Source organism: Monodon monoceros, unplaced genomic scaffold (genome assembly GCF_005190385.1).
Source record: "Monodon monoceros isolate NGI ecotype Baffin Bay Population unplaced genomic scaffold, NGI_Narwhal_1 Super_Scaffold_3, whole genome shotgun sequence".
NCBI lineage: Eukaryota > Metazoa > Chordata > Mammalia > Artiodactyla > Monodontidae > Monodon > Monodon monoceros.
The window spans coordinates 46,458,191-46,473,134 of NW_021703780.1; the positions used below are offsets into that span (position 1 = coordinate 46,458,191).

General features: G+C 39.1%; 1 protein-coding gene across 1 annotated transcript in view; it reads right to left on the reverse strand.

Annotated features, from left to right (window-relative positions):
- The window catches only part of NEK10 (NIMA related kinase 10), a 311,866-nt gene that overhangs the window by 26,411 nt on the left and 270,511 nt on the right, over positions 1–14,944 (reverse strand). Inside the window, exon 33 of the mRNA XM_029243936.1 lies at positions 4,660–4,770. Within this exon, the coding sequence (XP_029099769.1) occupies positions 4,660–4,770 (111 nt within the window). The remainder of the gene's footprint in view (positions 1–4,659; positions 4,771–14,944) is intronic.

Consider the following 14,944-nt stretch of genomic DNA (forward strand, 5'->3'; position numbering starts at 1 on the left):
AGGAGAAACTACAAATTTAATCCTCATTAAATTCCCCAAATTGTATCTTCTTTTCCATATCATAAAATAAGGCTATTTTTGCTGTAGAACAACTACATAAATGATTTGGAACCTAATCAACTGAGATAGAACTCTGAAGGAAATTAAGCCAAAATAAATGAAATTAGGTGTCAGAAATGAGAAACGTTTCAACATGTTTTATCACACTTCACTCATCAGTCCTCTGATCTTTTTTTCTTTAGATTGTTCTTGTCCTCTTTGACTGAATTACGTAACATGTTAAGACATAAAATATTGCCTTATTTTTCATTTTTTCTAACCTACAGCTCCTTTCTATTAGTTTTTATTAGACTTTATAGGTCACTTTGTTAACAGAAATATTTACACTCACTATTTTCTTATGCTTAAATCTTAGAGGCTGATTAGATGCAGATTCAAGTGTTTAGCATGTACATTTCACAGATGTGCTGTGCACATCCATCAGGAGGCATGTACTGTCCGCTTGTTCCTCTTTGTGTGATGTCAGCAGCCAGTAGTGATCATGTCAGATCCATTATTTCATTCAGGGGCTGCAAAATGACAATATTTTTTATTCCTTCAGTACTTATTAGCTGAAGTACTTCTTTAATGAGAAACTTCCCCCTCATCAATTTAGTTACCCTAAGATAGAATTCATAAGAGAAAGGCAGAATAAATGTTTGATTCTTTCCTTTTGTAAACAATTTTCAAAATAATGAAATCTTCCAAAGGGTAACCAATGAGAGATTTTTTTTTCTTTCTTTTTTTACTATTGTGAACTCTCGGATTTAAACATTAGTTAATGCTTTCAATCAATTTTGGTTATTATTCTTATTGACGTTTTAATTATCCAATAGATAGTCTGTGAGAGCCTCTTTGTTGGCTCCTGAGTCCTTTTGACACACGCTCAGTAGTCCTTGACAGCATCCTCGCCATGTATTCTGTTATGTCAAGATATTCCAGCCTAGTCTTGTTCAGTTCCTGCTCAAGAGCTGTAATGGGCTATACTTCCAAAGCCATGGGTGCAAAGGGAGCACCCTGCTTCATTTCTATATCATTTTAGTGAAATTTAGGAAATATGTGTCTTTTTTAAAGATGAGATCTATCATGAATTCGTACTGATTCATATTGATACTTCTAATTTGAGTTAGTATTTTCTACTTTGTTTCTGTTTCTCCTTTCTCCCATGCTGAAAACCCTAGTTCTCAAAGACACCTATACAATTGCAAAGATGCTTTGTTCACCCTGCAATTCTAGCCAATGTTGAGCAGCCTGGACTGAAGACACCTCAGGTGAGTCATAAATAAAGAGGCTCATTTCTTGGAAAAGGGCTCTTCCATGTTTTGACCCTTCTGTCCATCCTGCTGGGCCTCAGGCCACTCATAAGTAAGTTGCAATCATCCCATAATGACTACTTCAAACTGCAGACACGGAGTCCCCAGATTTTAGGAGAAGCTTCAGAGGGGAGGGTGGAAATCACATGCACTTTATATGTTGTCATCACTTCTTCCACGGCCATAGTTTGGGGTGACCGTGTCATTCAAAGGCTAATGGGCTACTCCCCTATGATTGTACAGGGGATGAAAAAGCCATTTCTGAAAAAAATTGTCACTAACTAAAAATTACACCAGAAAGGGGGAAAAACAGGTCACAAAATTTTCTCATTTAGGTTTAGACTGGGGGCAGGAGGGCTTCTTTTTTTTCATGGAGAAATATATTAATATATTTATCAATATTTATATATCAATAAAGAATAGAACCAATATAGGATATGTTATATAGAATATGTCTATCAATCTAGAATTTATTCTATATTCAACAATTATTCATTAAGCATCTACCAGGCATGGTGTACAACTCTGGGGAATCAAAGATGAACAAGATAAACTCACTACCCTTAAGTAAACAGACATGTGAACTAAATATCTTTTGAATAAAAAGCTATTTAAAACACAACGATATGAGTGAAAAAGTGATTGAAGCATAGAGGGGGAGATTAATTCTGCACAAGGAAAATTAAGAAAAGTGTTAATGGAGGAGCTGGTTAATATCCCAGGCTTCCAATTTCTTTAGCTCATAGGAGGCGAGGCCTGCCCCCGATTATAGGGTACACTTCATAAGCATATGAACCACCACAGGTTTATAATATCAGATGAGACCATAGCACTCTTCATAGGATAATTTAATCTGCATCTTAACCCAGTTGAAAGGAGGATGAATCTATGGCCCCTTCGGTCCCCATATGCCCCAGACTAAGAACAGAGATGAGATGCTCCTGTGAGAGATGCCACCGCAGCAGAGGAAGCACACAAGGTTGGGAATGGGTGGCACAGCTAAACAAAAGGAGGAAAAGAAAGACACCAAGGAAGGAGGCCAAACTGAAAACCTAAGTCACAAAAGAGATGATGATTTGCACTAAGGACAGGCACTGCTGGAAACACGGAGCAGGGACAGGTCGCAGCCCCCTTCACGTCTCAGTTTGCAGCAGGCTCCTTCCTCTCATAAAGCTAGGATTTCTGTTAAAATAAATGTGTGCACAAACTGGATTATTCTGAATATCATTTTAATAAGAATATAAAACTTATCAATATGTAACGTTTTCATGGGAGACTTGAGCTTCTGTCTTTAAAATCTATTTATTGGTATTCATGATGCAATATGTGAATATCCTACAATAAATATCTGAAGTCTCTTCCACTTCTGTTTTGATCTCCCCTAGCTTTGTTTCTCGGCCTTACTTGCCAAGACAACCCATAAAATCTCTAATCTCAGATGAGGTAGGGTTTATGTTTTGTTTACCTGCAGCTATGTGTTTTTTTTCCCATCTCCTGTTTGTGTATGTACAGACACCACTGATGTAAGGCAAAAAAGTAAAAACATACTGTTTGCATTTCTTATCAAAGAACCTATATGACCGTTAGCGTAACTGATGCTACCTTGGGCCCATACAGCTCCTCCTGTCCTCCCGCTGACCCTATGCAGGACTGTACCACACAATAAATCACTTCTCTGTCATTAGGAGCTTTGTAGTTAAGAGACATTGTTTAATAATCATTAGGACCAGGTGGCCTCCATGCTCTGTTAGTCCCTAAACAATGATGAAGACCTTTGCTCACGTATTCCCAGCGCCCACGAGACAGTTACCCATTCATAAAACTTGACTTAGGAAGGCACGTCCTATTTCCGAGCAGCCCCCCAACTCCTTGGTTAACTATAAAACTGTCGCAATGTCCCCTCTCAGAGGTGTGGAGTGCAGCTGTGAATGCTTCTGGGTCATTGTCCACCTGATCCAGATCCCACCCTGTAACTTATCCTGTAATAAACTGGTCCATTGATTACATGGAGCTGTCTGCCTCGATTTTCTGTCTCAAGATACCTTCTCAGTTCAGTGGGCACTTTTGGTTCCCTCTGTCTTCCAACATTGCCCAAATTATGAGTTAATTTATACTACAGATTGGATACAGTAAAAGAAAAAGAAACCTTAAAGAAAAAGTTCATTGGCAGCATGCTTGTGCCAAAGTTTAAGTACATGCTGAAGCTTTTAAAAAATACACAAAATTGGAGTGTGATCAAGCATCTTTAAACAACTGGGCCCAAGCTGTTTGGGCCTTGTGTCTTTCTGGGACAGGAGAATGGGAGCCTGTGACCACCTCAAAATGACTACTGACCAGGTCAAACGGATTTCCTATTACCAAGTTGTGTTAACCAGAAATAAACAATTTTCTTTCTTTCTGGTTGATTTAACCTCTTTGTGATTTAGTTTCCTTATGTAAGAATAGAACTATTTACCAGCACCCAAAGTCTAGGAGACCATAGAATGTTGAAGATGAAAAGAACCTTAGAAATTGTTCGTTCCACCCTCATAGGTGATAAAAATCATGGCCTCAGATGGTTAACTGACTTTTTCAGAGTTGCAAAGCTCAATTTAGGGGCTCATTGAAGAATATTCTAACAAACGTTGGAATAGAATTCTCTAAAAAGGACATATATATTTATTTAAATTAAATATATTTAATAACATTTCTTCTTAGGAAAACATGCAATAATACTGAAAGAACTTTCTATTAGTCTTCTTAGAACAAGGCTTCAGAAATAAATGTGAGAAAATTAGAGGTAAAAACATATCCTTGACTTAGTATCTTAAGCAGTGCTATGGTCTCAATGTTTGTGTCCCCCAAAATTTGTATATTGAAACTAACCTCCAAGGTGGGACCTTTGGGAGGTAATTAGGCCATAACGATAAAGCCCTTATAAGTGTTTTATAAGTGTTCTTATAAAAAGTACCTTTATAAAAGAGGCCTGGAAGAGCTCCCTTGCCTCCTCTGCCATGTAAGGATACAGCAAGAAGTTGGCAGTCTCCAACCTGGAAGAGGGTCCTTACCAGACCCGACCATGCTGGTACCCCGATCTTGAACTGCCAGCTTCCAGAACCATAAGCAATAAATTCTTGCTGTTTATAAACTCCACACTTTATGGTATTTTTACTATAGCAGCCCAAATGGACTAAGACAAACATTGATAATATCCTTTGTAGAGGGCAGAGCTTTAAATAGAGGATACAAGCACAGGAGGTATAAAATTTAATTCTCATGATGTTTTTTTGTTAGTCAAAGAAGAATTCCTATATATAGAATACTATACCTTTTTAATTTCAGATTTCAAATTACAAGGGTTACTCTGCTGGCTGAAGAGGGATTTCTTGAATCTCTCTATAACCCTTCTTTTCAAATTGTGGTACAAAGCTGGAGGAAGCTGCATAAAATGAGAAAATCATTATAAGCACATTGTTAACTATGTATAGCTGACTCCCAGGAAGCATTTGTGAAGGTAGCAATATTCACTCAACAGGACTAAATAAGAATTTAAATTTTACTCCAAATAGCATGACTGAATGTTATAATTTTTCATTCTACAATCCAGAAGAAACACATTACTCTGTTCTCTTTCAAAAGGCTACTTCTAATTATGTTACTGTTCTTTCATTTTATTTATATTATTTTTTCATAGAATGACTAAATTATATATTAGTTGCATGTATAAATTGAATTTTGTAAACAACAGACTTACAAGGAAAGATGCATTCTATGAATGCTTAAGTGCTTGTATCATGCCCAGAACCATGCTGAACACTCTCATCATGGTCTTTGTCCTGAAGGATCTGACACTTTGGACCAGGAAGCACACATCTGCATTAGTACAGAGTCAGAGGCCTGCTTCTGAATATACAGCTGGAGAGAGATCAGATTGGAGGGGCCAAACTTATCAAGAAGAGAGAGAAATGAATTTGTATACATTAGGGCTCAGCAGGATGAGTTAGATTTAATAAGTAAATAGTAGGAAGCCGCAGGTTTGAGTGGAGAAGGTAAGGGAAAGTACCTCAAGACAGATTTTTGGTCTTGATAATTCCCTACTGTTACCCCCCAGAAGTTGCCACTCCCTACGTCAAACACCAAAGGGCAGTGTTGGCCCAGGACCTTCTAGTTGATGCCCAGCATGATTCTACCTGTCAAGGGGAAAGGTAGCAGCCCTTTCTGACATACCTCAGTGTCTGCTACAGCACCAATGCGTCCTTCAAAAGTGACTTACCCCGGTTGTGGCAGCCATCACTATAACAATTCAGATACTCTTAAAATCTCGCTCTTCATTTAACTTGATAAGCCTCTAGTTAACTTAGAATTGCTCTTACTACTCCTGATGGCTTGAATTAATCCTCACAAAAACTTTCTTGCATAAGTTAATATTCAGTCAACTTAAGATTCATATACAGGGCAGTATTAGAAAGCTATTGTATCTTATCAGAATAATTATCACAAGCGACAGCACCCTATCTTTAAAGTTTTCATGGAAGAATTAAAATTTTTGCACAGAATGATGACTCACACATAATTTAAAACTGCAGATGATATTTATATATAATTATATATATAAGAATTATGATACTAAGAATAAAATTACTAATACCTATGACTTGTATGTGCCAGGCACTATGGTTACTCTTTCATGTGCATTAGCTCACTTTTTTCTCGACAATGAACTTACAAAGCAGGTACTATCCTATAGGTGAGGAAATCAGACCTTATATAACACCCAAGATACTTTCTGAGGTAGTGAGTCTACCAGCACAACTATTGTTTGAGAGCAAATACCATCACCACTAGCATTACACTAGTATAGCACTTTATAAACATTTCACATACTTTATTTCCTTTATCACAATAGTCCCATAAGCTACCTGAATTTTACTGATGAAGAAACTGATTCTAGAGAAGGTAATGATTCCTTCAATGTCACAAGTCTAAAAGGGTGGTTTTTGTTTGTTTTTATCATACCAAATAAAATAACAGCAGAAAAAAAGAGAAATCTTATACATTTATATTGTAGGCTTTCTCAAACATAATATATGGATTCTTTCTAAAGAACTAGTATCTCCAAAAATAGATTGGCAGACCATCAGTAGCCCACAGGGCCCCCTTTGATAGTGACTCAAACAATATATTTTTTATTGAAAAAAGTTATTTTGACATATTACTATTTAAGAGGAGATTGGTATATGCGGATTTTTAAAGCATTTATTTAACATAACAATCAAATCTTAACTATAGAGTTAAATCCAAACCTTACGTTGCCTGCACAGGTTCTACCTAAGCAATAACACATAAAGACTCCTACTAAAAGATAATGTATGTACTTTAGTCACCTTGTATGCTCAAAGATCGATTTTGGTTTCCAGCAATGGAAATGAACCACTGATTTCATTCTCAGCTTAGGGTCTGAAGATTCCCATCTTATTTATTTATTTATTTTAATATCTTTATTGGAGTATAATTGCTTTACAATAGTGTGTTAGTTTCTGCTTTATAACAAAGTGAATCAGTTATACATATACACATGTTCTCATATATCTTCCCTCCTGCCTCTCCCTCCCTCCCACCTTCCCTATCCCACCCCTCTAGGTGGTCACAAACCACCTAGCTGATCTCCCTGTGCTACGGGGCTGCTTCTCACTAGCTATCCACTTTACACTTGGTAGTGTATATATGTCCATGCCACTCTCTCACCTCATCACAGCCTCCCCCTCCCCCTCCCCATATCCTAAAGTCCATGCTTTAGTAGGTCTGTGTCTTTATTCCCGTCTTACCCCTAGGTTCTTCATGACCTCTTTTTCTTTTTCTTAGATTCCATACATATGTGTTAGCATATGATATTTGTTTTCCTCTTTCTGACATACTTCACTCTGTAAGACAGACTCTAGGTCCATCCACCTCACCACAAATAACTCAATTTTGTTACTTTATATGGCTGAGTAATATTCCATTGTATATATGTGCCACATATTCTTTATCCATTCATCTGTCGATGGACACTTAGGTTGCTTCCATATCCCGGCTATTGTAAATAGAGCTTCACTGAACATTTTGGTACATGACTCTTTTTGAATTATGGTTTTCTCAGTAGTGGGATTCCTGGGTCATATGGTAGTTCTATTTGTAGTTTTTAAAGAAACCTCCATACTGTTCTCCATAGTGGCTGTATCAACTTACATTCCCACCAACAGTGCAAGAGGGTTCCCTTTTCTCCATACCCTCTCCAGAATTTATTGTTTCTAGATTTTTTGATGATGGCCATTCTGACAGGTGAGAGATGATATCTCATTGCAGTTTTGATTTGCATTTCTCTAATGATTGATGACGTTGAGCATTCTTTCATGTCTTTGTTGGCAGTCTGTATATCTTCTTTGGAGAAATGTCTATTTAGGTCTTCTGCCTATTTTTGGATTGGGTTGTTTTTTTTGTTATTGAGCTGCATGATTTGCTTATAAATTTATGAGTTTAATCCTTTGTCAGTTGCTTCATTTGAAAATATTTTCTCCCATTCTGAGGGTTGTCTTTTGGTCTTGTTTATGGTTTCCTTCACTGTGCAAAAGCTTTTAAGTTTCATTAGGTCCCAATTGTTTATTTTTGTTTTTATTTCCATTTCTCTAGGAGGTGGGTCAAAAAGGATCTTGCTGTGATTTATGTCATAGAGTGTGCTGCCTAGGTTTTCCTCTAAGAGTTTGATAGTGTCTGGCCTTACATTTAGGTCTTTAATACATTTTGAGTTTATTTTTGTGTATGGTGTTAGGGAGTGATCTAATCTCATACTTTTACATGTACCTGTCCAGTTTTCCCAGCACCACTTATGGAGGAGGCTGTCTTTTCTCCACTGTATATTCTTCCCTCCTTTATCAAAGATAAGGTGACCACATGTGCGTGGGTTTATCTCTGGGCTTTCTATCCTGTTCCATTGATCTATATTTCTGTTCTTGTGCCAGTACCATACTGTCTTGATTACTGTAGCTTTGTAGTATAGTCTGAAGTCAGGGAGTCTGATTCCTCCAGCTCCGTTTTTTGTTCTCAAGATTGCTTTGGCTATTTGGGGTCTTTTGTGTTTCCATACAAATTGTGAAATTTTTTTTTTTTGCAGTACATGGGCCTCTCACTGTTGTGGCCTCTCCCATTGTGGAGCACAGGCTCCGAATGCACAGGCCCAGCAGCCATGGCTCACAGGCCCAGTCACTCTGCGGCATGTGGGATTCTCCCAGACCGGGGCATGAACCCGTGTCCCCTGCATCGGCAGGCAGACTCTCAACCACTGCACCACCAGGGAAGGCGAAATTTTGAAATCTTTTCTTCTAGTTCTGTGAAAAATGTCAGTGGTAGTTTGATAGGGATTGCATTGAATCTGTAGATTGCTTTGGGTAGTAGAGTCATCTTCACAATGTCGATTCTTCCAATCCAGGAACATGGTATATCTCTCCATCTATTTGTATCATCTTTAATTTCTTTCAACAGTGTCTTATAATTTTCTGCATACAGGTCTTTTGTCTCCTTAGGTAGGTTTATTCCTAGATATTTTATTCTTATTGTTGCAATGTTAAATGGCAGTGTTTTCTTAATTTTACTTTCAGATTTTTCATCATTAGTGTATATGAATGTGAGAGATTTCTGTGCATTAATTTTGTATCCGGCTACTTTACCGAATTCATTGTTTAGCTCTAGTAGTTTTCTAGTAACATCTTTAGGATTCTCTATGTATAGTATCATGGCATCTGCAAACAGTGACAGTTTTCCTTCTTCTTTTCCAATTTGGATTCCTTTTATTTCTTTTTCTTCTCTGATTGATGTGACTAGAACTTCCAAAACTATGTTGAATAAAAGTGGTGAGAGTGGGCAACCTTGTCTTTTTCCTGATCTTAGTGGAAATGCTTTCAGGTTTTCACCATTGAGGACGATGTTGGCTGTGAGTTTGTCATTATTATGTAAAGGAAAGCTCCCTCTGTGCCGACTTTCTGCAGGGTTTTTTATCATAAATGGGTGTTGAATTTTGTCAAAAGCTTTCTCTGCATCTATTGAGAGGATCTTATGGTTTTTCTCCTTGATTTGTTAATATGGTGTATCACATTGATTGATTTGCGTATATTGAAGAATCCTTCCATTCCTGGCATAAACCCCACTTGATCTTGGTGTATGATCCTTTTAATGTGCTGTTGGATGCTGTTTGCTAGTATTTTGTTGAGGAATTTTGCAACTAGGTTCATCAGTGATATTGGCCTGTAGTTTTCTTTCTTTGTGACTTCTTTTCTGGTGTTAGTTTCAGGGTGATGGTGGCCTTGTAGAATGAGTTTGGGAGTGTTCCTCCCTCTGCTATATTTTGGAAGAGTTTGAGAAGGATAGGTGTTACCTCTTCTCTAAATGTTTGATAGAATTCGCCGGTGAAGCCATCTGGTCCTGGGCTTTTGTTTGTTGGAAGGTTTTTAATCACAGTTTCAATTTCAGTGCTTGTGATTGGTCTGTTCATATTTTCTATTTCTTCCTGGTTCAGCCTTGGCACGTTGTGTATTTCGAAGAATTTGTTCATTTCTTCCAGGTTGTCCATTTTATTGGCATAAGGTTTCTTGTAGTAATCTCTCATCATCTTTTGTATTTCTGCAGTGTCAGTTCTTACTTCTCCATTTTCATTTCATATTCTATTGATTCGAGTCTTCTCCCTATTTTTCTTGATGAGTCCGGCTAATGGTTTATCAATTTTGTTTATCTTCTCAAAGAACCAGCTTTTAGTTTTATTGATCTTTGTTATCATTTCCTTCATTTCTTTTTCATTTATTTCTGATCTGATCTTTATGACTTCTTTCCTTCTGCTAACTTTGGGGTGTTTTTGTTCTTCTTTCTCTAATTGCTTTAGGTGCAAGGTTAGGTTGTTTATTTGAGATGTTTCCTGTTTCTTAAGGTAGGATTGTATTGCTATAAACTTCCCTCTTAGAACTGCTTTTGCTGCATCCCATGTGTATTGTGTCGTCATGTCTCCATTGTCATTTGTTTCTAGGTATTTTTTGATTTCCTCTTTGATTTCTTCAGTGATCACTTCGTTATTAAGTAGTGTATTGTTTAGCCTCCATGTGTTTGTATTTTTTACAGATCTTTTCCTGTAATTGATATCTAGTCTGATAGCATTGTTGTCAGAAAAGGTACTTGATATGATTTCAATTTTCTTAAATTTACCAAGGCTACATTTTTAACCCAATATATGATCTATCCTGGAGAATGTTCCATGAGCACCTTTGAAAAATGTGTATTCTGTTGTTTTTGGATGGAATGTCCTATAAATATCAATTAAGTCCATCTTGTTTAATGTATCATTTAAAGCTTGTGTTTCCTTATTTATTTTCATTTTGGATGATCTGTCCATTGGTGAAAGTGGGGTGTTAAAGTCCCCTAATATGATAATGTTACTGTCGATTTCCCCTTTTATGGCTGTTAGTATTTGCCTTATGTATTGAGGTGCTCCTATGTTGGATGCATAAATATTTACAATTGTTATATCTTCTTCTTGGATAGATCCCTTCATCATTATGTAGTGTCCTTCTTTGTCTCTTGTAATAGTCTTTATTTTAAAGTCTATTTTTTCTGACATGAGAATTGCCACTCCAGCTTTCTTCTGATTTCTGTATTCATGGAACATCTTTTTCCATCCCCTCACTTTCAGTTTGTATGTGTTCTTAGGTCTGAAGTAGGTCTCTTGTAGACAGCATATATACAGGTCTTCTTTTTGTATGCATTCAGCCAGTCTGCGTCTTTTGGTGGGAGCATTTAATCCATTTACATTTAAGGTAATTATTGATATGTATGTTCCTATTCCCATTTTCTTCATTGTTTTGGGTTTGTTATTGTAGGTCTTTTCCTTCTCTTGTTTTCTTGCTTAGAGAAGTTCCTTTAGCATTTGTTGTAAAGCTGGTTTGGTGGTGCTGAACTCTCTCAGCTTTTGCTTGTCTGTAAAGGTTTTAATTTCACCATCAATTCTGAATGAGAGGGGCTTCCCTGGTGGCACAGTGGTTGAGCGTCCGCCTGCCAATGCAGGGGATACAGGTTTGTGCTGTGGTCCGGGAAGGTCCCACACTCTGTGGAGCAGCTGGGCCTGTGAGCCATGGCCGCTGAGCATGCGCGTTTGGAGTCCGTGCTCCACAACGGGAGAGGCCACAACAGTGCGAGGCCTGTGTACTGCAAAAAAAAAAAAAAATCTGAATGAGATCCTTGCTGGGTAGAGTAATCTTTGTTGTAGGTTTTTCTCCTTCATCACTTTAAATATGTCCTGCCACTCCCTTCTGGCTTGCAGAGTTTCTGCTGAAAGATCAGCTGTTAACCTTATGGGGATTCCCTTATGTGTTATTTGTTGTTTTTCCCTTGCTGCTTTCAATATGTTTTCTTTGTATTTAACTTTTGACAGTTTGATTAATATGTGTCTTGGCGTGTTTCTCCTTGGATTTATCCTGTATGGGACTCTCTGTGCTTCCTGGACTTGATTAACTATTTCCTTTCCCGTATTAGGGAAGTTTTCAACTATAATCTCTTCAAATATTTTCTCAGTCCCTTTCTTTTTCTCTTCTTCTTCTGGGACCCCTATAATTCGAATGTTGGTGCATTTGATGTTGTCCCAGAGGTCTCTGAGACTGTCCTCAGTTCTTTTAATTCTTTTTTCTTTACTGTGCTCTACAGTAGTTATTTCCACTATTTTATCTTCCAGGTCACTTATCCTTTCTTCTGCCTCAGTTATTCTGCTATTAATCCCATCTAGATTATTTTAAATTTCATTTATTGTGTTGTTGATCATTGCTTGTTTCCTCTTTAGCTCTTCTAGGTCCTTGTTAAATGTTCCTTGCATTGTCTCTATTCTATTTCCAAGATTTTGGATCATCTTTACTATCATTATTCTGAATTCTTTTTCAGGTAGACTGCCTGTTTTCTCTTCATTTGTTAGGTCTCATTGGTTTTTACCTTGCTCCTTCATCTTCTGTGTGTTTTTCTGTCTTCTCATTTTGCTTATGTTACTGTGTTTGGGTTCTCCTTTTTGCAGGCTGCATGTTCGTAGTTCCCGTTATTTTTGGTGTCTGTCCCCAGTGGCTAAGGTTGGTTCAGTGGGTTGTGTAGGCCTCCTGGTTGAGGGGACTAGTGCCTGTGCTCTGGTGGATGAGGCTGGATCTTGTCTCTCTGGTGGGCAGGTCCACATCTGGTGGTGCGTTTTGGCGTGTCTGTGGCCTTATTATGATTTTGGGCAGCCTCTCTGCTAATGGTTGGGGTTTTGTTCCTGTCTTGCTAGTTGTTTGGCATAGGGTGTGCAGCACTGTAACTTCCTGGTCGTTGAGTGAAGCTGGGTCTTGGTGTTGAGATGGAGATACCTGGGAGATTTTCGCCATTTGATATTACTTGGAGCAGGGAGGTCTCTTGTGAACCAGTGTCCTGAAGTTGGCTCTCCCACCTCAGAGGCACAGCCCTGATGCCTGGCTGGAGCACCAAGAGCCTGTCCACATGGCTCAGAGAAAAAGGGAGGAAAATTAGAAGGAAAGAAAGAAAGAAAGAGGGTAAAATAAAATAAAGTAAGATAAAATAAAATAGTTACAAAAATAAAAATAATTATTAAGAAAACAAATATTTTTAAGTAAAAAAAAAAAAAAGAAAAAAACCCCAGTCAGAACCGTAGGACAAATGGTGAAAGCAAAGCTATACAGACAAAATCTCACACAGTAGCGTACACATACACACTCACAAAAAGTGGAAAAGGGGAGAAAATAATATATCTTGCTCCCAAAGTCAACCTCCTCAATTTGGGATGATTCGTTGTCTATTCAGGTATTCCACAGATTCAGGGTACTTCAAGTTGATTGTGGAGCTTTAATCTGCTGCTTCTGAGGCTGCTGGGAGAAATTTCCCTTTCTCTTCTTTGTTCACAGAGCTCCCGTGTTTCAGCTTTGGATTTGGCCCTGCCTCTGCGTGTAGGCCACCTGAGGACATCTGTTCTTCGTTCAGACAGGACGGGGTTAAAGGAGCCTCTGATTCGGTGGTTCTGACTCACTCAGGCTGGCGGGAGGGTGGGGTACAGATATAGGGTAAGCCTGTGGCGGCAGAGCCCAGCATGACCTTGCACCAGCCTGAGGTGTGCGCTCTGCGTTCTCCCGGGAAACTTGTGCCTGGATCACGGGACCCTGGCAGTGGCGGGCTGCACAGTCTCCCCAGAGAGGAGGTGCAGATAGTGAACTGTGCTCGCACACAGACTTCTTGGTGGTGGCAGCAGCAGCCTGTGTCTCATGCCCGTTCCTGGGATCTGCGCTGATAGCCGCGGCTTGTGCCTGTCTCTGGAGTTCCTTTAAGCAGCGCTCTTAATCCCTTCTCCTGGCACACCAGGAAACAAAGAGGCAAGAAAATGTCTCTTGTCTCTTTGGCAGCTCCAGACTTCTCCCAGACTCCCTCCAGGCTAGCCGTGGTGCACTAACACCTTCAGGCTGTGTTCCCGCTGCCAGTACTCTCCCGGCATCAGACCAAAGTCTGAGCCTCAGCTCCCAGCTCCGCCCGTCCCCGTGGGTGAACAGAGAAGCCTCTTGGGCTGGTGAGTGCTGGTCGGCACCGGTTCCCTGTGTGGGAATCTCCCCGCTTTGCCCTCCTCACCACTGTTGCACTCTCCTCCGTGGCTCTGAAGCTTCCCCCCTCCGCCACCCGCAGTCTCTGCCCGTGAAGGGGCTTCTAGTGTGTGGAAACCTTTCCTCCTTCACAGCTCCCTCCCACTGGTGCAGGTCCAGTCCCTATTCTTTTGTCTCCTTTTTTCTTTTTTCTTTTGCCCTACCCAGGTATGTGGGGAATTTCTTGCCTTTCGGGAGGTCTGAGGTCTTCTGCCAGCAATCAGTGGGGGTTCTATAGGAGCAGGTCCACGTGTAGATGTATTTCTGATGTATCTGTTGGGAGGAAGGTGATCTCCGTGTCTTACTCTTCCACCATCTTCTCCAGCAGACCCCATCTTATTTTTGATGAAAACAGATGTCAACTCACTGAAGGCAGAGTTAGGATGCTAACATCCTGTCTTTTAAAATAGTTGCTTTTAGATATTTTCCACATATCTGTCTCCATGGAAACTGGATAAGGCCACGACCAGCCAGAAGTAAGCAGTTTCCCATTTAAAGTCACTTGTTGGTTGTCAGAGGGGATCTGGCTCTGCAATTCAGGGTGCTACCACAGCTTAAGTCTGCAGGAATTTAGTAAATAAATATGTGAACAAGAAGGGTTTTTTGTTTGTTTGTCCGTTCAGTTTTACTTTCAGAAGTTTTCCTTTGCAATTACGGAACAGAAAAAATTGACCTTGGTCTTTAAGCTTTGGTAAATATGTGAGTGTAATGGTTAGACTTGTATTTATCACCTTTATTTGAAAGGCAGTGACTTTGGTTAGCATTGTAATTTAAGGTTCCCCAAAGAGGAATCATTCCTTACTATGAGCAATATCATAAACTTTAAAGTATTCTGGAAATACATTTTTACAACCACCGTGGTTATATCTTAACTTGTAGCAAGGAATTCCATCTTGCCAAAAATATGAAATCATTTGTTATGCTGGCAGTGTAAGAACATAA